The sequence below is a fragment of the Cervus canadensis genome, chromosome 19 (assembly GCF_019320065.1).
Source record: "Cervus canadensis isolate Bull #8, Minnesota chromosome 19, ASM1932006v1, whole genome shotgun sequence".
Classification (NCBI taxonomy): Eukaryota; Metazoa; Chordata; class Mammalia; order Artiodactyla; family Cervidae; genus Cervus; species Cervus canadensis.
In genome coordinates, this window is record NC_057404.1 from 8,019,889 (window position 1) to 8,041,486 (window position 21,598).

Sequence of the window (21,598 nt, forward strand, 5' to 3'; positions counted from 1 at the left end):
TGCTGAATTGCTCATCATATCCAACTCTTTGCAACCCCATGGACTGTAGCCTGCCAGGCTCCTCTGTCCATGGGGATTCTCCAGGCAAGAATACTAGGGTGGGTTGCCATGCCCTCTTCCAGGGAATATTCCCGACCCAGGGATTGAACCCAGGTCTCCTGCATTGCAGGTGGATTCTTCACCATCTGAGACACCAGGGAAGCCCAAGAATACTGGAGTGGGTAGCCTGTCTCTTCTACCGGGGGAATTTTCTGATCCAGGAGTTGCACTGGGATCTCCTGCATTGCAGGCAGATTCTTTACCAGCTGAGTCACTCGGGAAGCCCCTAAATAAGGTAAGTCTTGTTTTATCATTCAATGAGAAAGATCATCTACTGGCAGGCAAGAATCTCAGAGTTAAGGTCAATGTTCAATTATAGTAACTCTACTAGCCTAGATATATATCTTCTTCCTACCTGCATATTTTTCTATTTGTATTTCAATATGCTGTGATGAATGCCTTTTTAGAGTAGCCTATTTGTATATTTTAAAATGTTCAAGTGGATGATAAACAAAGCTTTAAGAATATATTATAAAAGCCCAAATCTTATATTCTAAGATGCAATATAATAAAATGGTTAAAAGCTATACTGTGCTGTTCAAAGCCCAATTCAGCTACTCTTGATTTTGGATAAAGTTTAACCTCTCTGTGATTCAGCTTTCTTATCTCTAAACTGGAGGAAATAAGAGTACCTCCTTATAGGGTTATTTTGAAGAATAGATGTATTAATATACAGGAAGCACTTAGTAAGCACTAAAAACAATTTTCTCTTATTATCTTGTGTGTGTGTGTGTGTGTGTGCTCAGTCTGTCAGTTGTGTCCATCTCTCTGCAGCCCCACAAACTGCAGCCTGCCAGGCTCCTCTGTCCATGGAATTTTCCAGGCAAGAATACAGGAGTGGGTTGCCATTTCCTCCTGAGGGCATCTTCCCGACCCAGGGATTGAACCCATGTCTCCTGTGTCTCCTGAATTGGCAGGTGGATTCTTTATCACTGCACTCCCTGGGAATCCCAAATAGCTCATGAGGGAATGTTAAACTCTATCAGTACATGGTATGATCAAAATGTCATATCCTATTTGACCCCTGAACTTTATCCATTCAAATGCAATGTATAATGCTTACCTACTGTGGCAGATGCTGACGAGAGCAGAGATTTGCCCCAGGAGCCCCAGCCTGCCCAGCCCCCTCCACGTGGAGAGGAATCCACAGCCTGTAAAAAACCAGATTAGCCACAAGGTCAGCAATTCGTTTATCCCTGCATGGAAAAATACCCATTCGTCTGAAACACAGAGACAGTTAAACAAATCACCAACAACCATATCTCACTGGATTATAGTTTACAAGGACCATAAAAGAATATACCAATCCACACTGCAGTGTGTACTTTGGAATCAAACTGATGTGTAGTGGTGTTGGCATCTGAGGGCTTAGCTTAAAGTGAGAAGGGAATCTGACGTCAACCAAGACCCCATCTCTCATTATCTGGAAGACAGTGACAGGGCTGTGGAGGGCAGGGGCAGATTTAATACCTTAGGGCCCAGAGTGATTTGAAAAACTTCAAAACAACCTTGACGCGTGCCATTTTTTCCCTAGAATTAGAAAAAAATGTGCTCTTCAAGGTAGATAGAGTTAACTTTCAAATCTCTAGGGTGGCAGGAGGAGCTTTGGCATGGATGGGAGCAGGCAAGCTGTCTACAAAAGCATCGGTAAACTTGAAGATGGGAAGCAGCAACAGGAAGCCTTTTGAGGTGGACAACTTTCCAGGTGTCCACTCCACTCACAATGACCCCTGGGACTGTATCTCTCACTGTTGGTGGGCACAGTTGATTCAAATTCTTTTTCCTGGGGCTTCCCTGGTGGCTCAGTGGTAAAGAATCTGCCTGCCACTGCAGGAGACATGGGTTCAATTCCTGGTCCAGGAAGATCCCACATGCCTCGGAGCAACTAAGCAGGAGCATTACAACTAGTGAGCTTGTGCTCAGAGAGCCTGGGAACCGCAACTACCAAAGTGCCCGCACCCTAGAGCTCATGCTCCACAACAAAAGAAGTCACCACAACAAGAAGCTGGTGCACTGCAACTAGAGAGTAGCCCCCACTCACTGCAACTAGAGAAAGCCGTCATGCAGCAGTGAAGACTCATGCAGCAGTGAAGACCCAGCACAGTCAAAAATAAATAAATAAATAAAATTATTAAAAAAAAAAAAATTCTTTTTCCTATGTATTTGGATTGGGACACGGATTCTTGTTCAGCTTGAACAGAAGATCCACCATGCAGACTAAGAATTAAGAGGAAGCAGAGTGAGCAGAATGAAGGAGATAAGCTCAGGGAAGCTGTCTGGACTCCAGGTAGTTTCTCTATCCTTGGCTCCTGTCCCTCTTCAAAGCCCAGCAGCATTCCTACCTTTGGGTTCTATGTGATTCCAGCGCAGTGTTTCTCTCTTTCTCTCAATATTTTTGTTCACTGATACATCCACAGAGCATAGAAGAGCTCATGGCATATAATGCGTGCTTATTTATTTATTCAACAGCTAAATTTATTCTATTTAGCTGTTAAATGACTGAAATTCATCAATTTTTTTTAGGTGTGCAATAGTTTCCGTAACTTGTGACCAATGCATCTTGAATCAAAAAAAAAAAAAAAGAACCACCCCTCTCCCTTAATATCCAGGAAAACATTTTACAAAATGAGGCAAAAATACATTAGGTGGTAGAGAATTACAGCGATTTCATTCCAAGAAAAGAAAGGAAGAAGTTAAGGAGGAAGTGAGAAATTCCTACAGAGTTTGTAGATTTTATATAAATTTTGACCCAAGGCTGGTCCATCATCCTCCCCAACTACCTTCCCCCTGCAGTCTTCCACCCTTGCAGATAAGATCAGCCCTGTAAAACAGCTTTGACCAATGAGATATAAATGAGAAAGGGTTCGCTTTCAGGATAAATTATACACTTACAGCTGGTGACAACTCTCCCCTCGCCTTTTATCCTGCCTTGAATGTGAACCTGGTGCTTGAAACTGAAGCAGCCATCTTTGCTGCCTTAAGGGACAGGCTGGGGAATCACACTGGCCCTGGCGGGCTACTAAATGAACATGAGTTATTGCCTATCTCCATTCTGTCTGTTAATTGAGAAATTAAAAAAAAAATCACTATTTTGTAAGCCATTATATGTTAAATTTTAGTTGGGCTTTCCTGATGGCTCAGATGTAAAGAATCTGCCTGCAATCTAGATTCGATCCCAAATGCTATTCTTAACTTATTCACTTAGTTAATATCAAACACCATCCATCAGTGTAGACTAGTGGTTAAGCATAAACATTATGGAATTAAATTGCCGGGGTTTGACTCTGCTGCTGCTAAGTCACTTCAGTCGTGTCCGACTCTGTGCTGACCCCATAGACGTCAGCCCACCAGGCTCCGCCATCCCTGGGATTCTCCAGGCAAGAACACTGGAGTGGGTTACCATTTCCTTCTCCAATGCCTGAAAGTGAAAAGTGAAAGTGAAGTCGCTCAGTCGTGTCTGACTCTTAGCGACCCCATGGACTGCAGCCTACCAGGCTCCTCCACCCATGGGATTTTCCAAGCAAGAGTACTGGAGTGGGGTGCCATTGCCTTCTCCGGGGTTTGACTCTAGGCTCTACCATTTTGGACAAGTTAATTACTCAAGTCTTTTAAAGTCATCATCGACATTACAAAATGCAGCCATGAGTATAAGAACCAATAACCTCACAGGTTTATTGTGAAAATTAAAAGAAATAATTCACATAAAGCTGTGAGCATAGTGCTAACACATAATAAATACTCTAGAAATGTTAACTGTTAATAAAAAGAATAATTAACTACAGTTTTAACAACAAGAAGCAAAAAGCTATGAAAGTTGGCTGACATTTTTTTTCTGTTTGGAAACAATGAGAAGCTTGTTAACGTGAATAGAAACACTCAAGATTCATGACAGTCTGCTTTCATTTTTGGTGTCTACATTGATTTACTTCACTTGAGCAATGAAGCCAGTGGCAATTTTATACCATGATGAAGACAGATGTAAGTTGGTGATTAATATAATTCTTTCACGGGATAAATCACTACCTATGTGATTATGGAAAGTTAATACACTTAGGGGTGACAGCTTCTGATTCAAATTTACAATACTTAATATGCTCTGACAGCTGGTAATTGACTAGCAAATGGAAATAAATGTTAAATGAGTCTAGAACTTTTTGCAGTATAAGTGACTACTTCAATTGCTTTATTAATAAAGCTTCTTTGACATTGAGCTGTGACTTCTTGATCAGCTACAAAGAATGGCAAATACTCAAATAACTAAATGTGTACATTTAACATAAAAACCATATAAACTGTTTGACATGGATTGTAAATATATCTCATCCTGAGTACTTGTCTCCACTTTAAGTGGCTTTAATGTCACATGCTTATGAGACTAAAAAGTAGGCAGCATGAATCTATTCAGGTATCCCATTTTCGTATATGAAAATTTTAAAGCTTTTTTCTCATCTTCATCCACGTAACTCCCACCTCCTTTAACAGACAACTTCACATCCTAACCCACAGAGAAAATAGAAGCCATCTGATAAGAACTCTCTCAACTTCCTGCCCCCTCCCCCTAAACTCCCAGAAGAATGAAAGTCATATTGTAACAGCAAATCAGACTTGGCTCAATCAGGAGGGATCTCCAAAACTCAACTGGAAATTATTGATACATCTATAACCGTTGTGTGCGCCTAAGAAGATGAGAGAGTGCAAGATTCTATCAATTCAAAGTTCTTTAAATAGAAAAGACATTTACATATCGAGTATTCCATTTAAAGGTCTTTATCATTAAATAGAAAATACATTTATTTATTTTTAAGTTATCAAGTAGAAAAATATGTACGCATCTTGGAATTCCATTAAATTCAAAGGTCTTCAGCACTTATGATAGAAAATACATGTACCTCTTTTAAAAGATAAATATCAACCTGATGGTCGTATTTCCTTGAGTAGATCAAGATTTAGAGACTACGTATATAGCTCTGGTCTTGGGATATGGACAGTAGAAGTTGTGAGACCAAACCCTCTTTAAGTTTTGTAAGTCATGACACAGCTGTTCTAAGGCGGGGCTCAGTGTGACATTTGGGAGGATGTAAATTGCTCTGGATGCTTGCACCTCTGTAAGAATATTTGCTGAAAAATGGCCTCCGTTGTTCCCAAGGAAGTTTCTTTCTTGGTCAGTATGCACCATTCAACTCCAGGGAGATTTAAAATTAAGTATACAAGGTTTTAAAGCATGAAAGTCATACAGTTAATCATTTTGTGCATATTTCGTCTTTTCTGTACTACTGATGCTTAAAGGAATTTGAGTGATTAGAGTGACAATGTTTTGAAAATCAATTAAAGATGAATAATTGAATTTTCAGACTTCTGATTTTTAAGTTGAAATCTACCTAAATTTATGCATAATGTTTGAAGTCAAGTGGGCCTTAGGAAGCATCACTACGAACAAAGCTAGTGAAGGTGATGCAATTCCAGTTGAGCTATTTCAAATCCTGAAAGATGATGCTGTGAAAGTGCTGCACTCAATATGCCAGCACATTTGGAAAACTCAGCAGTGGCCACAGGACTGGAAAAGGTCAGTTTTCATTCCAATCCCAAAGAGAGGCAATGCCAAAGAATGTTCAAACTACTGCACAACTACACTCATCTCACACGCTAGCGAAGCAATGCTCAAAATTCTCCAAGCCAGGCTTCAATAGTATGTGAGCCATGAACTTCCAGATGTTCAAGCTGGTTTTAGAAAAAGCAGAGGAAGCAGAGATCAAATTGCCAACATCCGCTGATCATCAAAAAAGCAAGAGAGTTCCAGAAAAACATCTACTTCTGCTTTATTGACTATACCAAAGCCTTTGCCTGTGTGAATCACAACAAACTGTGGAAAATTCTTAAAGAGATGGGAATACCAGACCACCCTACTTGCCTCCTAAGAAATCTGTATGCAGGTCAGGAAGCAACAGTTAAAACTGGACATGGAACTGGTTCCAAACCAGGAAAGGAGTACGTCAAGGCTGCGTATTGTCACCCTGCTTATGTAACTTATGTGCAGAGTATTAGAAGTGCGGGGCTGGATGAAGCACAAGATTGCTGGGAGAAAAATCAATAACCTCAGAGATGAAGATGACACCACCCTTATGGCAGAAAGTGAAGAAGAACTAAAGAGCCTCTTGATGAAAGTGAAAGAGGAGAGTGAAAAAGTTGACTTAAAACTCAGCATTCAGAAAACTAAGATAATGGCATGCAGTCCCATCACTTCATGGCAAATAGGTGGGGAAATAATGGAAACAGTGAGAAACTTTGTTTTTGGGGCTCCAAAATCACAGAGGATGGTGACTGCAGCCATGAAATTAAAAGATGCTTGCTCCTTGGAAGAAAAACTATGACCAACCTAGACAGCATATTAAAAAGCAGAGATATTAATTTGCCAACAAAGGTCCATCTAGTCAAAGCTATGGATGTTCCAGTAGTCATGTATGGATGTGAGAGTTGGATCATAAAGAAAGGTGAGTGCAGAAGAATTGATGCTTTTGAACTGTGGTGTTGGAGAAGACTCTTGAGAGTCCCTTGGACTGCAAGGAGATCTAACCAGTCCATCCTAAAAGAAATCAGTCCTGAATATTCACTGGAAGGAATGATGCTGAAGCTGAAACTCCAATACTTTGGCCACCTTTTGCAAAGAACTGACTCTTTGGAAAAGTCCCTGATGCTGGGAAAGATTGAAGGCAGGGGGAGAAGGGGACGACAGGGGATGAGATGGTTGGATGGCATCACAGACTTGATGGACATGAGTTTGTGTAAGCTCTGGGAGCTGGTGATGGACAGGAAAGCCTGGCATGCTGCAATCCATGGAGTTGCAGAGTTGGACACGACTGAGTGACTAAACTGAACTGATGGAAAGTAAGGGGTCATTCGGACCACTCTATAAGTTTAATTTAGGATTTACAATAATACTTAAGTAGTCAGCAAGATTTTAAGTAGGTAAATGAGGTACTTAAAAAGTAGATAGAGTATATTAAATTTATAGATGTAGTTAAAAAATATTTGACCATGTTTAAATTGGCAAAAAGGACCAAGCATTAATCAAAAGCCCCTTGAAAGTGAGTGTTCAATTATGCTAGACTTCTAAATAGAGTAAGATTTGTGAGATGAATGTAAATACTATGGAGAATTGACATTTTGATTCTGTAACCTTAATAAATTGAATACTAATTGTTCAAACCAAGTTGAAAGTCTGAGTAGTGTTTTTTTATGGACAAAATACACACTGGCCTACATCAAAACCCCATTTCAACACAAGTCTGACTTTACTGTACCCCCCACTCACAATTACTTCTTTCCCTTCTATCATAATGGAAGTGGTATCTTCCTCTTGGTTATAATTATCACCTCCATCCAATCTCCTCTGGGCCTGGGAAGGCTGGTTTTCCTTTTTCTTCTGGCTTTTCAGACTTTCTTTACTGGCTGCTTCTCACATTTAATTATGTGCACCATCCTCCATCTTAAAACCAGCAAATGAAAATCACGATGACAAAATGTTTTTTTCTTCCAACTCGTCTGGTTTCTGTTCCATGTCTTTCTTTCTTCTTTACCTCTTAAAAAAGGTGCCTACCTTCTGAATCCACTCCCCTCCACCCCCCACAGTGACTCTTCCACGGTCACTATTTCATGAAACCATCCTTGTCAAGGTCACAAGGGCTCCCTCACGGTCAGAGCTATGGATTCATTATCGTCACTTTATTTCTTGACCTCTCAGTAGCACCAGAAGCTTAACCACTTTTCAGTCCTTAAAAAGACTCTGTTCTCATGACCTGGCTTCCATGCCCTATCTTCTTACTCTTGCTTTTTTTGTCCATCCCTTATCATGATGATTTCAGTTTACTTTAGAAAGTTTCCACATGCATATTGTGGGAGCTCCTTAAGTTGCATCCCAACTGCTTCAAGCATTCCAATAAAGTATACATAGTCCAGGTGGTCAGCTGGTATCCTAATCAGGAAAGCCATACTCCAGAGGCAGCTATAATGAGCACTTCTATTATTCACATCTCTATTAACATCTGAGGCTTTGCAAATTTGCATACTGAATTACAGAAATGGGCTTTAACTGGTAAACATAGTAGACTGGTAACTAGCATTTTGAATATCTGAAAGGGGCTCTAGATTGTGAAATTAAAGGTATTCAACACTAGCTGGTGGTTAAGTATATTTTAGAGCCGTTTCCTACCTTTACATGAAGAGGGTATAAGAAAGGATTTGACTCTGTTCTAAGTGGTCTTCTATTCATCTCTGAACTCTGGAGAATTCTGGTTTTTCAATGCCAAGTATAAAGGAAGAAATCTCTGCCCCTAGAATTCTAGGCATTTGCCTTGAATGAACCTTTCACTCGGAGCAGTGGTAAAGGCATGTAAAAGGTCAGATCAATGGAACATTCTCAAGTCTACATGAGGTTTCATGAACTATTTTAAACATTTTTGTTAATTAATGTTTAATTAAAAAATGTCAGTGTGGTATAACATGATTTGACATTTAATTTATAGAATGAACTTTACTGGAAGCCACAATCTATCAAAGAGACTCTAAGAGCTGTGCATGACCAAACTGACTTAAAAACATAGACCTCAGGGCCAGGTCCTTGGCCTCTGATTTTTTTTATTTATATATGACATCTGGGCAACCTGACCCACTCCCATCAACACCCAATGGCTAACGGCCTCCAAATCTCTCCCCACCACTTCCCCTGGGCTCCAGACCACTATAATCAACTATCCACAAAATATATTCACATGGCTGTCTCATGGTATGTCCAATACTGAGCTCACCATGTTCTCAATCTCATCTCAACTACTTCTGTGTACTAATATTAGTGATTCCCAAACACTGGTCCACAGACTGACTCTGAGAGTATTACCTGGGGAACTTACTAAAAATACACTGTCTTAGCTTCCACTGTGATCTTTTAAACAATAAGAACCTTTCAGGATAGATCCCAGGAATCTAAACTTCTAACAAACTTCCCAGGTGATTGTAACACACCACCAGATTTATGAGGCACTGTCCAATACAACAGAGCTTCCGAGGTGGCACAGTGGTAAAGAACCTGTCTGCCAATGCAGGAACTACAGGTTTGATCCCTGGGTCAGGAAGATCTCCTGGAGGAGGAAATGGCACCCCACTCTGGTATTTTTGCCTGGGAAATCCCATGGATAAAGGAGCCTGATACAGTCCACGGGGTTGCAAAGAGTCGGACACGACTGGGAGACTAAGCATGCATATGCACGTCCGATACAACCAAAAGGTAACAGCCACCATCTGGTTGCTCAAGTGAAAAATCAGGTGTCTTCACGTGGAGAGTCATAAAAAGAGAAACACTCCAATAGAACTGGAGCAAACCCTACTCACTCATTTAAGAGGCAAAAACCTGTCATCAGCAGGTCTTGGCCTATGTTCTCTCATTTTTGTCTCTGTTGATAACAATTTCACTGTTCTTAAGCACCCTGCTTTTCCTTTTCTAGGGAGAGAACTAGTGAATGATAGTCTGTGTTTTCCTTTGAGTACTTTGAGTAGTAACATTGCATTCTTTACCTTCTCTATGATTGGCTTTTTAATGCATTGGTATAGGACAGTAGGGATGAAATTTTTTTTTTTTACTCTGGGTAATATTTCTTGGTGCTAAGAATTTAGGGAAATCTGAACTAGATTAGATCTTTTAGGGGTATGATAGACTAGCACATGGGCTTCCCTTGTAGCTCAGATGGTAAAGAATCTGTCTGCAATGCGGGAGACCTGGTTTGATTCCTGAGTCAGGAAGATTCCCTGGAGAAGGGAATGGCTACCCACTCCAGTATTCTTGCCAGGAGACTCCATGGACAGAGGAGCCTGGCAGGCTACAGTCCATGGGGTTGCAAAGGGTCAGACATGACTTAGTGACTTTGAGAGAGAGGGAGAGACTAGTGCATAATAAGGTCCCATATAATAAAATCCCACAAGATTTCTGGGAATAAATGTCATTCCAGCCTAGCACCCACGACAAAGATCTCTGAACCGAGAATGAAGACTTCACCAGCTCCTTAAGATTGATTTGGGTGCTCCATCCCAGGCTTCCTTGTGCCTGGCCTATCTAGTTTATATCTCGTACGCTAAGACATACTATGAAGTGAAGTGTTAGTCACTCAGTTGTGCCCAAATCTTTGTGACCCCACGAACTGTAGCCCACCAGGCTTCTCTGTCCACGCGATGCTCCAGGCAAGAATACTGGAGTGGATTGCCATTCTCTTCTCCAGAGGATCTTCCCGACCCAGGGATAGAACCTGCGTCTCCTGCACTGCAGGCAGATTCTTTACTGTTTGAGCCACAGGGAAGTCCAAGACATACCATAACTGCTTTTATATAACACTTCCTTCCCCAACTAGATGGGATGCATCCTGAAGACAGTTACACTACCCAGCTTCTGGAGCATAATACATGGTGTCATGGGGCTAGTAAAGATTTAAAGACTCTAGTCCAACCTCCAAAATTCAAGGGGGGCTGGGGACCATCTCTTATGGATGTTGTGGCGTGGATTCCTGACAGAAGTCTTAGCTCAATGGCTTCTGAGTCTGTACATCAGAATCGATGACAAAGAGAAGGGGCCCTAAAGATAGAGATAGCTTCTCTGAGTGCATCAACTGTGATGGTGTGACCCTTCAAAGAAGACGTGCCAGCTAAGTAGCTGGCAGAACCACTGGCCCCAGAGTGCCTCCTGGTCACACCACCCTGCCTGCCAAGTGACGGCTGCCATGCTGACTCAGGAAAACGGGAAGCTAATAAGGTGAATTTTAAGGGGACCAAGACCCAAAGCAACGAGATACCACATGGAAAAAATACACACATTTAAACCCATTATCACAAACTCTAGTGTGTCCTAGAAGAAACAATTTCCTCAACGACTGTTCTGCCAGGTTTTTTAAAAAAACAGGCATTTTCCCTTCAGTTCAGTTCAGTCGCTCAGTTGTGTCCGACTCTTTGCGACCCCATGAACCGCAGTACGCCAGGCCTCCCTGTCCATCACCAACTCCTGGAGCCTACCCAAACTCATGTCCATTGAGTCGGTGATGCCATCTAACCATTCATCCTGTCGTCCCCTTCTCCTCCTGCCCTCAATCCCTCCCAGCATCAGGGTCTTTTCAAATGAGTCAGCTCTTCACATGAGGTGGCCAAAGTATTGGGAGTTTCAGCTTCAGCATCAGTCCTTCCAATGAATATTCAGGACTGATTTCCTTTAGGATGGACTGGTTGGATCTCCTTTGCAGTCCAAGGGACTCTCAAGAGTCTTCTCCAACACCACAGTTCAAAAGCATCAATTCTTCAGCTCTCAGCTTTCTTTATAGTCCAACTCTCACATCCACACATGACTATGGAAAAACCATAGCCTTGACTAGACGGACCTCTGTGGACAAAGTAATGTCTCTGCTTTTTAATATGCTGTCCAGGTTGGTCATAACTTTCCTTCCAAGGAGTAAGCGTCTTTTAATTTCATGGCTGCAATCACCATCTGCAGTGATTTTGGAGCCCCGAAAAATAAAGTCTCTCACTGTTTCCACTGTTTCCCCATCTATTTGCCATGAAGTGATGGGACCGGATGCCATGATCTTAGTTTTCTGAATGTTAGAGGTGATGAAACTCTCTTAAACTCAAATACATCTAGGACCATACAGGCTTTTGAACTTTTCCTGAAGGACCTGTCATTCCTTAGCAGACCTGTGTTCAAGATCCAACCAACCAACGTACAAATGAACTTTTGATTCAAGATTTTTTGCAGAATTCATTCTCTTCTGGATCACCAGAAAAATGGTTATTTTCATCACCACAAAAGAACTTCCTGTAAGTGTGCAATAAAGAACAAATAAAATAGAGCAAATGAACAATGCTTGAAGATGAAGCACCCAACTGAATTCTTCTAATATTAACTTAAGATAAAAGGATAAGTTGACAAGAGAGAGAGTAGAATCCCCTTTTCTAGTAATTATTAAGAAGAGACTATATCTGTAACTAGTTAGAAGGTTTAAATGTAACCTGGATGAAAGAGATATGCTTTCCTCTCAAGGCCCTTCCAGCCACCTGTATTAGCTTTCTGTCTTCTTAGAACCAACATGCTCACAGGAATTCCTCCACATCCTGCTTCTATCTGAACTGCTGACGCAATGCCACACACACACACACACACACACACACACACACACACACACACACACGCACGCACATGCGCGCAGAGCCACAGCCCTAACTCTGTGGCCAGTCTCTGAACTTCCATTCAGACACTTTGTGAAGCTTCATGATAAGGAAATGCTCCCCTTTTCAGAGCTGTCGGTAGGGGAGGGGAGGTGCCGGGAGGGGACTATCTGTCTGCCAGCTGGCTCTGTCTCTCTTTGTAGCATTAAGGAGGTTTACAAAGTGCTCTCAAAAGCAGAATTCATTCGATTTGCTCAAGATGTAAGAAGATGGATATGTAGGGGCATCTTGACTTTTTATTTTGCTATATTTATTAGCAAACTTGTTATAACTTTTAGAAGTCTGAAGCTAGAATGTATAATCTAGCCTTCATGAGCACACATATCTTGACTCAATGAAGCCTTTATAGCTTCTTTGAATCATCTTTGGTCAGAATGTCATGGTTAAGACATATATTTTTTAATGTACAAAAGTATATATTAATAGCACCACTTACAATAACAATTGGGAACCAATGCGCCCCAGTAGAAAGATAGCATGGAGGAAACATAGGTTCCAAAATCAGAAACACAGGTAAATACAGGTATAGGGCATATCCTATTGGTTATGTTTCTCTGGAGAGTTCAGATTAATATCCACCCTGTCATCATTCTTTCTTTCTTCCCCACTCCCAATTATTTCTCAAAGCTCTCTCAGTGGTTGAAACGTTCAGCTAGAGTTGAGACCCTTTGATCCAGGAATTCTTAATCCCTCAGGGGGTCCATGGATGGCTTTAAAGTGTCTGTGATATCATGGAACTCATAAACAAAATTTTGCATGTATATTTACATAACTGATCCAAACTCCCAGCTGGTCCTCAGATCCCTTCCATGACATTCAACAGAATGATCATTTGTTTTTGTTTAAACATCTCCAGTGATGGGAAAACCTTTCCTTTCGTCTCATCTTAGAACAATTCTGAGAGTCGATTTGAGGAAACTGAGGCCCAAGAAGCCTGGTTTTAAGTAAAAGAATCACAAAACATTAGTCAGAAGGAGACCTCGTGGTCTTCATGGGCAAATTCTTCATTTTACAGAGGAAAAACTGAAGCACAGAGAAATTTGGTGTCCTGACCAAACTAAGAGAGTTAACGATAGATGGGGGATGAAAGCCCAGCCCCCCAACTCTTCACTTAGCCTGCCTCCCACACTGCATGCAGCAGAGTCACCTCAAGGAGGGGACGTGTGGGGCACACTTCAGGAGAGCAGGGCTGTTCCCCTACACTGTAGCATCCTTCTAGAAGGCAGGTTTGGAGAGTGGCCCATCTCCTCATGTCCTGCAGAGAGCTTCCCCACCCCTTCCGGTCCCTATGTGGATGGAGAGAAAGGTGTCAGGAAAACCCAGCTTGGTCATATTGATGTGGAATGAGGTACTGACATGGAGATTCTGACCTGACTCATCCCCCAGAGAGTCAGGAGCAGGCGCTGAAGTGAAGCACAAAGGTGTTCTGCTGCTGGTCTCCAGAAGGTGGTATGTGATGATAAGAGAGGAATCTGAAGGTTTCAGATCTTCAGAGTGGATTTGTAAATATGCAGTAAAATCTAAGTGATGTTAAAGAAGCATTAACTTGTTTAGGGTGGAATTAGGTTCGTTAATAATTCAGACTCTTTATATTCAATATTACAATACCACTCACTTACTACTGAGTGGCTTAATATCTTACTGGGTTGCTTAAGATCTCTGAGCCTGATTGCTTCATCTATAACTTGGGGTTAATAATATCCAGCTTAGAACCTCAAGGAACTGTTGTATGGAGTGAATTATTTAACGTATAGAGTAGTTAGGAGAGTGTCTGTTGTGTCCAATAATTTGGTGGTGGTTATTGTTAATAAAAATACAACCAACAAAATGAAAATATTAGAATGACCAATTATTCTCATATACGCCTTTTCTCACCAAACAATACATCTCTGATGACAGGTAATATCATAGTGTATACTGAATTCCCAATTCCTAACCACACAGCTTGGCACAAATCTATGCCCATGGTAGGTATCAGTAAGAACTCAGTCAAATGAACCCCTCCTACCGGATCACTCTGTTCTTTCAGGGGTATTTCGGATCCAGCTTCTGCCTCGAGGCTCACGGCATCAACACACCCAGCGAGGGCATCCTCAGTCACTTCCCCGTTGAGGGGCGGCTCCAGGGCGCCAAGGTCTTTGGGCTGCTCGGCGAGTCCAGTGTCCACAGTCTCTGCACCCGGAACAGCCTCATTTTCATGCACATCTCTTCTGGGATTCGCTGGCGTGAGCTCATTTGAAATTGTAGCTGAATCACAGTGCACTTCTGCATCTTTGGGTAAAGTATCACTGTTGGGCTTGTTGGTAATTTCTTCTTTGTCTCCAGAGGCTAACGTGTCATCGCCATTGTCAGACATTTTAATAATCTGTCAACATGATTACAAAACAAACAACTTAACACTTTATCTGAATTATTCAATTTTAATTCAAAGCCCTGAATAATTAAATCTGGTGGGGGTACGCTTTTTTTCTACCAAGAAGAAACTTTATATAACCTCTGTGTAGGGCTAATAATGGCTCCCCAAAATATCCATGTCTTAATCCTTGGAATGTGACTTGGCCTCCTATGCAGTGAGGTCCTTATATCTTTATTTTAGACTAATGAAATTATCAGGCTTCCCAGGTGGCTCAGTGGTCAAGAATCTGCCTGCATTGCAGGAGATGCAGGAGACACAAGTTCCATCCATATTCACGTTGTGAATGTCACTTTATATGGCCAAAAGGACTCTGAAGATATGATAAAATTAAGAATCTCGGATTACCTGCATGGGTCTTAATTCAATTCACAAGTGTCCTTATCAGAGCAAGGCAGAGGGAGCCCTGACTGCAAAGAGGAAAAGGTAATGTGATGGCAGAAGCAAAGACTGGAGTGATGCACTCTGAAGATGAAGGAACAGACCACAAGCCAAGGAACACGGGTGGCCACTAGATGTTGAAAAAGTCAAGGAAAACATTCTCCCCTCAGACTCTAGAACTGTAAGAGAATACATCTGTATTGCTGTAAATCACTATGGTGGTTGTACTTTCTTGCAGTAGCAACAGGAACTAATACAGACCCACAGTGCTACCTTTAAACTTTCATGGATCTTTCACCTGGCATGAGGAAATACGCATTTGGAACTAAGAATATTATCTGTATCTGTGAAAGTATTTACTTCATATGACTTAATTATATTTGTAGCCATAATAAGAATAAGCATGGAAAATACCTGAGAGCTTATTTAAAAATGCTTGACATTTAGTTTGCAATTTGGTCAAAAATTCAAATTGAAAAAAACATACATACATAGAAGTGTGCCTTGTTGGGTACCAGCCCATGAAGGTCTGCGTTTTCCTTGGTCAACAGTTTAGATGGGGAAACACAAGGATGAAATGGAATAAAAAATGACATATTAAGCCAAATGAGGAATGGAGCCATTACAAAATAACATACAAAACAGCAACCTCTTTAAGAAGCTTGTGAATTATTGCTACCATGTACAACAGTGCAGTTCAATAGAACTTTCAGTGATGATGAAATGTTCTGAATTTATGATGGCCAATATGGTAGCTAATAGTCACATATGGCTATCAAATACTTGAAATGTGGCTGGTGCAACGGAGGAACTAATTTTTAAATTTAATTTTCAATAATTTTAACTTAAATTTGTATAGACATGTATGGCTAGTGGCTACCTTATTGGATAACATATATTCAGAAGGATAGTTCAAGATGATAATTTCCTTGTGTGTGTGTGTGTATGTTCAATTGAATCAGTCATGTCAACTCTTTGCAACCCTATGGACTACAGCCTACCATGCTCCTCTGTCCATGGGATTCTCCAGGCAAGAATATTGGAGTGGGTTGCCATGCCTTCCTCCTGGGGAATCTTCCTAACCAGGAATTGAACCCACGTCTCCTGCATTGCAGGCAGATTCTTTATCATTGAGCCACCTGGGAAGCCCGATAATTTCATTAGTCTAAAAAAGAGATCATGACCTCACTAGATAGGAAACCAAGTTGCAGGCTAATCAGTGGGTATTTTTGTTGACCTCAGTGTTTACCAACTGGTCAAATCTTTGGTCATTGTTAAAACCACAGTATGTGGGAAGCCATTTCACAAACTGGCCATGTGATGTGGCACGTAGCCACATGTAAGTTGGCAGTGGCCTCTTACAATTCACGTACACATGCCAACCATCTTGACCCTTCAAACAGTCGTTCCTTACAGTTGTCTAGCTATTTTCTTTTCTCTCTCCCTTGGTGAATCTCGTTCCTCTCTCCCAGTTTTACACACTTCTATGTTGTGACTCTCAAATACCTACCTCCATTCCGCAAAGACAGAAAGTAAATTAGTGGCTTCTAGTGGCTGAAGGGAGGGGGTGAGTAATGACTGCTAACGGATGCGGATTTCTTTTGTGGGTGATGAAAATGTCCTAAAACTAACTAGTGGTAATGGCTGTGCAATTCTGTGAATATATTACAAGCCACTGAACTGCACATTCAAGAAGCATGAATTTTTAGTGTGTGAACTTTGTGATGTGTGAATAATATCTCAACACACTTTTACAGGAAAAATCTAGCTCCAGATAAGCACTTCCAATGGCAAGCTGGACATCTCATCCTGTCCCAAAGAAAACATGTTGTCTTGCCATTAATTCTAGATTTTCACCTTGACCTTTGGGTTTCTTTTAATGGCACCTAGATTTCGCCAATACAGGCTTAAAATCTCGGAACTGTCAATGACCAAATCTTCACTCTCTCAAGAATATATGATATTGAAAGCTATTATATCATTTATTGAGTGCCTGTTAAATTTAGGCTCTTTAAAATGTGTTATCTCCTGTGAGTTAGATATGATGAGCTCCCTTTAACAGATGATGCAACTAGTGCTCAGAAGTCACACTTTAAGGAATAGTGGCAGATTTGAGCTCTGAACCCACGTCTGACTTCCAACATCACAGCCCTATGCCACCTATCTCTTCCCTTACATTCAACCAGTGCTCAAATCCTAGAGGCTCTTTACTCAGAATCCAGGGACTTCCCAGGTGGCACTAGTAGTGAAGAATCCATTTGCCAATGCAGGAGGTGCAAAAGATGCAGGTTTGATCCCTGGGTTGGGAAGATCCCCTGGAGGAGAAAATGGCAAGCCACGCCAGTCTTCTCGCCTGGACGATTCCATGGACAGAGGAACCATGGGTCTGCAGAGAGTCGGACATGACTGAGCACACACACACATCCTTTATTTCACTTCTATTTTCCCTGTCAGCACCTTCAGTCAGGTCCTCCATGTGATCTACACTAATGATTTCAATACTGGGTTCACCCCTCCACAGTTATTCTCCCTTTCACTTCCTCATCCTTTACCTCACTGCTCTAATTACATCACCTCCTGCTCAGATATTCTCAGGGGCTTCCCACTTACTACTGAGATGAAGCCACATCCTTTAGCTGGCATCCAAGGACCCCTGTGCTCTGATCACGCTACACTTCTCTCCCACAATGCCCTTCCAATCCTTAAATGAGACAACGTAAGCATGTGAACAACCCTGACATTCACAAAAGACTGTCAGGTGGCTGTTGGTTCAGTACGTTGTTTTAACATATTTAAGGCCCATTTAGAGTAACCATCTCCTCTATATTTTTTTCCTCCTAACTGGATATAATTTTTCTTCTTCTGAACTCTCAGAGAGCTTTACATCTATCTCAGTGTGGACGGTTACGATCATCGTTGATTAGAGTGGTTTGAGTGTTATCCTAATAGGTTGTAAATACTATGAAGACAAGAATCTTCCTTATTTTGTCTTCATATTTTATATAGCACTTAACCTGGTTTCTTGAACACTGTAGGAAACTCAACAAACATGTGTATTGAGTTATACTAATATTTTTGTGAAGATTTAAAATTAAAGTGTAATTTGAAATGAAAGTAAGCAGCAGCAAATGCCTTTACTTCGTTCACTACTCAGGAGCTATCTTACAGCAAGTGGTTTCAAATGACCCATATTGTCTTTCCTCTGTTCCTTCACCTACAAGATAACTGGGTTAGAATGTCTCTTTTTAAACAAAAATACTTGAATTCTCTGATAACACAACTATAAACAAGTCTGCAGATGGGAAAGGCAAAGAATGCATCCTCCCTTTTGGATGATACATCAAGTTTCGGGTATTCAAGGTTGGAGATGGTCTGTCAGTAAGTATGGTCACTGCCTAGTTAAAATAGTAAAGAGTGATTCTGGCTACCCTAAAGAAAAGGGATTGTCACTGTGTTTATGGGAGACGGATGAGATTGAGGGAGGGTAATTGAAAAGCTATTGTCACGTGGAAGCTTATAAAATTTTTGTGAAAACCAGTCAGGACTGGCCTGGACAGAGGTTGGCAAACTACAACCAGGTGCCTAAATTTGCCTTCCCTCTGTTTTGGTAAATAAAATTTTATTGGAACACAGACGCTCATTTGTTTATATATCATCTATGGGTTCTCTAGTATAACAGCTGAGTTGAAGAGTGGCAAGAGACCACATGGCCCCCAAAATTGCAAAGCCTAAAATAGTTACTATCTGGCCCCGTATAGAAAATGTTTGCTGACCCGTGGTCTAGGATATTCCTTCACTGCCATGGCCTAGAGTTCTCCTAATTTACCCTTATCCTCACCTGGGTCCTAAGGGTGTGACCATAAGGAGATTGAGCACATACTTGGACATCACTTATATTCCCCCTTTTGTGTTCATCAACATTTAGTCAAAGGCACTGTCTGATATTTTAACTTCTTTGTAAGATAATTTGAAAACCTTATTATTAATCTGTATTATTAAGAAGTTCCAAACTATTTCACTTCTCTATCAGCAGGAATACAAGAATAAACCTGGTTATAATAAACATTTATGGGTGTATAAAAAGCATTATAAACATTTGTATCTGCTTCACCTTAAATTGTTGTGATACTGTTCCTAGTGCTAAAATATTTCAGCACATACCATGGAACATCTACACGGATTGGTTGTATTTTATGCCCTGGGGGTGGCTGGTTAACATTTTAAATGTCTTATTAAGGAATATAGTTTTCAAGGTCTTTAGTTACCATTTCAGATTCTGTAATGGACTGTTCACCTCGTGAGAGGGTTCAACCATCCCTCTCTCCGAACACTATTTATCAGGGGGAACTATTAAAAGCTTCCCCAGTGACTCAGATTTCAAAGAATCTGCCTGCAATGCAGGAGACCCAGGTTCAAACCCTGGGTTGGGAAGATTCTCTGGAGAAGGGAATGACTACCCACTCCAGGTTTCTTGCCTAGAGAATCCATGGACAGAGGACCGTGGCGGGCTACAGTCCATGAGGTCACAAAGAGGTGGACATGACTGAGCAACTAACACAATACACTATTAAAAGTATTTTTCACTAATAAAATGGAAATGGTACTTAAAGTAGATTGGCAAGAAATTCTGTATGGGTACTTTCTGCTCTTCCATTTCCAGGGCAAAAGATTATACTGAATCCAGGAGCTACCGAGCTTTGCCATAGAGTTGTTCTAGTTCTTCTATTTATTGCAGGAGTACATCAAAGACTGATTACAAGGTTAACTGAGTCCTGCCTCCACAGCGGTCCTCACCCAAGGCCTAAAAAGACAGAGAGCTAGGACTTCATCAACTGACAAGAACAAGCTGGATATCTGAGCCTGGTTGCTAACGTACGTGGGAGTGAGTGGCAGAACTCCCAAGAGTGGATTCTGGTTCTATCAGTTGCACAGAGGAGCCGACCACTCTCACCAGTCTCTGATGGCCAAACTGCCTTAGGTCAGGTCACCTCAACCGTGCAAAAATGACCACAACAAAACCTCTTTTCCCTGGGGCTACTCTGTATCCAATTATCAACATGACACCATTCCTTCAGAAATGCACCTGACATTCAGCTGTAAGGAGTTGAACCAAATCTGTTAGGGCACATTTATGGACAATTTATTTTTCAGGAAGGCTATATTTTTACATCTTTTCAAATAATCAAAATGGTCAGCCCTACTTCAACGTCTAATTGTATGTGAACTTTTCTACCTGTTATAAGTCCATATTTTCCCTGAATCTAAACCAAAAAAAGAAAGCTTCCTCCAAATCTTTTTTATTCTGGTAGACCTTGGTCTACTCTGGATGTTATGACAGGAGAGAGGTAGTCGTTTTTAAAGCAGTGCCCTTCCATCTGAAGTCATTACAGACTGTGTGTTCTCAGACACAGCCCTTCCTATGTAGGGACTGTTGGCGGCCACAAGGACCACAGCCGGAATGCACACTGAGTGTCCTGGGTTGGCCCCCATCTCTGCCTGGGTGCCCCAGAAGCAGTCAGATTTAAACTTGCCCTGATTTATGGTTTGGAATGTTGACCATTACAGCCGTGTCCTGTGGCTTTGATGCTAGTGAGCCTCAACCCACAGAAACAAGGAAGTTTCTTCAGTAAACTCCAAGAAGAGGAAGAGTGGCATATAAAGAAGACTTTGTGGGCTGGGAATATAAGTTAGTTTTTCATGAGTCAATTCATTCGTCACCTAAAACGCTCCCAGAACTATGCTGGGTATTGGAGCAGCAATTTCATAGCTCCAAAAATAAGTTTAAAACGGAAGACATGGTTACCATCCTTCAGAAAATGAATAATGTTTCCATCTGATACCTGGTTAGTGAAGGTCCAGGAAACTACTGCGTCTAACATGAAATGGTTAAATGATGACGTAAAAGAGCACATCACAGCAGGTAAAGAAGTGCCTGAACTAGACTGATCTCATACCAGGGAGAACCTAAAAAGAGGCTTTGACAGTTACTAAGGCATGATGGGAAAAGAGTATGTGCAAGTGCTAGGAATGAATCTAGACATGCAGAATGGATGCTATGTGGCTGGGCAAAGAGCCCCATGGAGGAATATCAAGGGACAGGAGGGATGGATGCTGAGGTGGACAGAATTATGCTCTGATCTCTCTACCCCTCTGCGGGGGCACAGCCCACTCATTCTCGTTGGGCTTCCTCACTTCCTCCTCTGGAGAGTAAGGGTGGACACAATGATCTGCATACTTTGTTTCCGAACACCAGACTGCAGGACTGGGACCTGCCTGTGAGGACAGAGAAAGCAGGACAAGATAGCCAGTGTTTCATCAGTCTAAATTTATTCAATGTAAAGGACTGCCTTCATCTTGCAAGTTTAGCTTTCAAGCTTTTCTTGGTATTAAAACATCTTTCATTTTATGAAATAGTATTGGAGTGCATGGATTTGTTAAATGGTCTCACTTGGCAAA

The 21,598-nt window shown here is 41.4% G+C and overlaps 1 protein-coding gene across 2 annotated transcripts in view; it reads right to left on the bottom strand.

Annotated features, from left to right (window-relative positions):
• The window catches only part of FAM114A1 (family with sequence similarity 114 member A1), a 68,864-nt gene that overhangs the window by 44,866 nt on the left and 2,400 nt on the right, over positions 1–21,598 (bottom strand). For both annotated transcript variants that reach the window (XM_043438107.1, XM_043438106.1), the window contains exons 2-3: positions 14,357–14,713; positions 1,163–1,250 (exon numbers count right to left, since the gene is read on the bottom strand). In XM_043438107.1, the coding sequence (XP_043294042.1) occupies positions 1,163–1,250; positions 14,357–14,704 (436 nt within the window). In that variant the 5' untranslated portion in view covers positions 14,705–14,713. The remainder of the gene's footprint in view (positions 1–1,162; positions 1,251–14,356; positions 14,714–21,598) is intronic.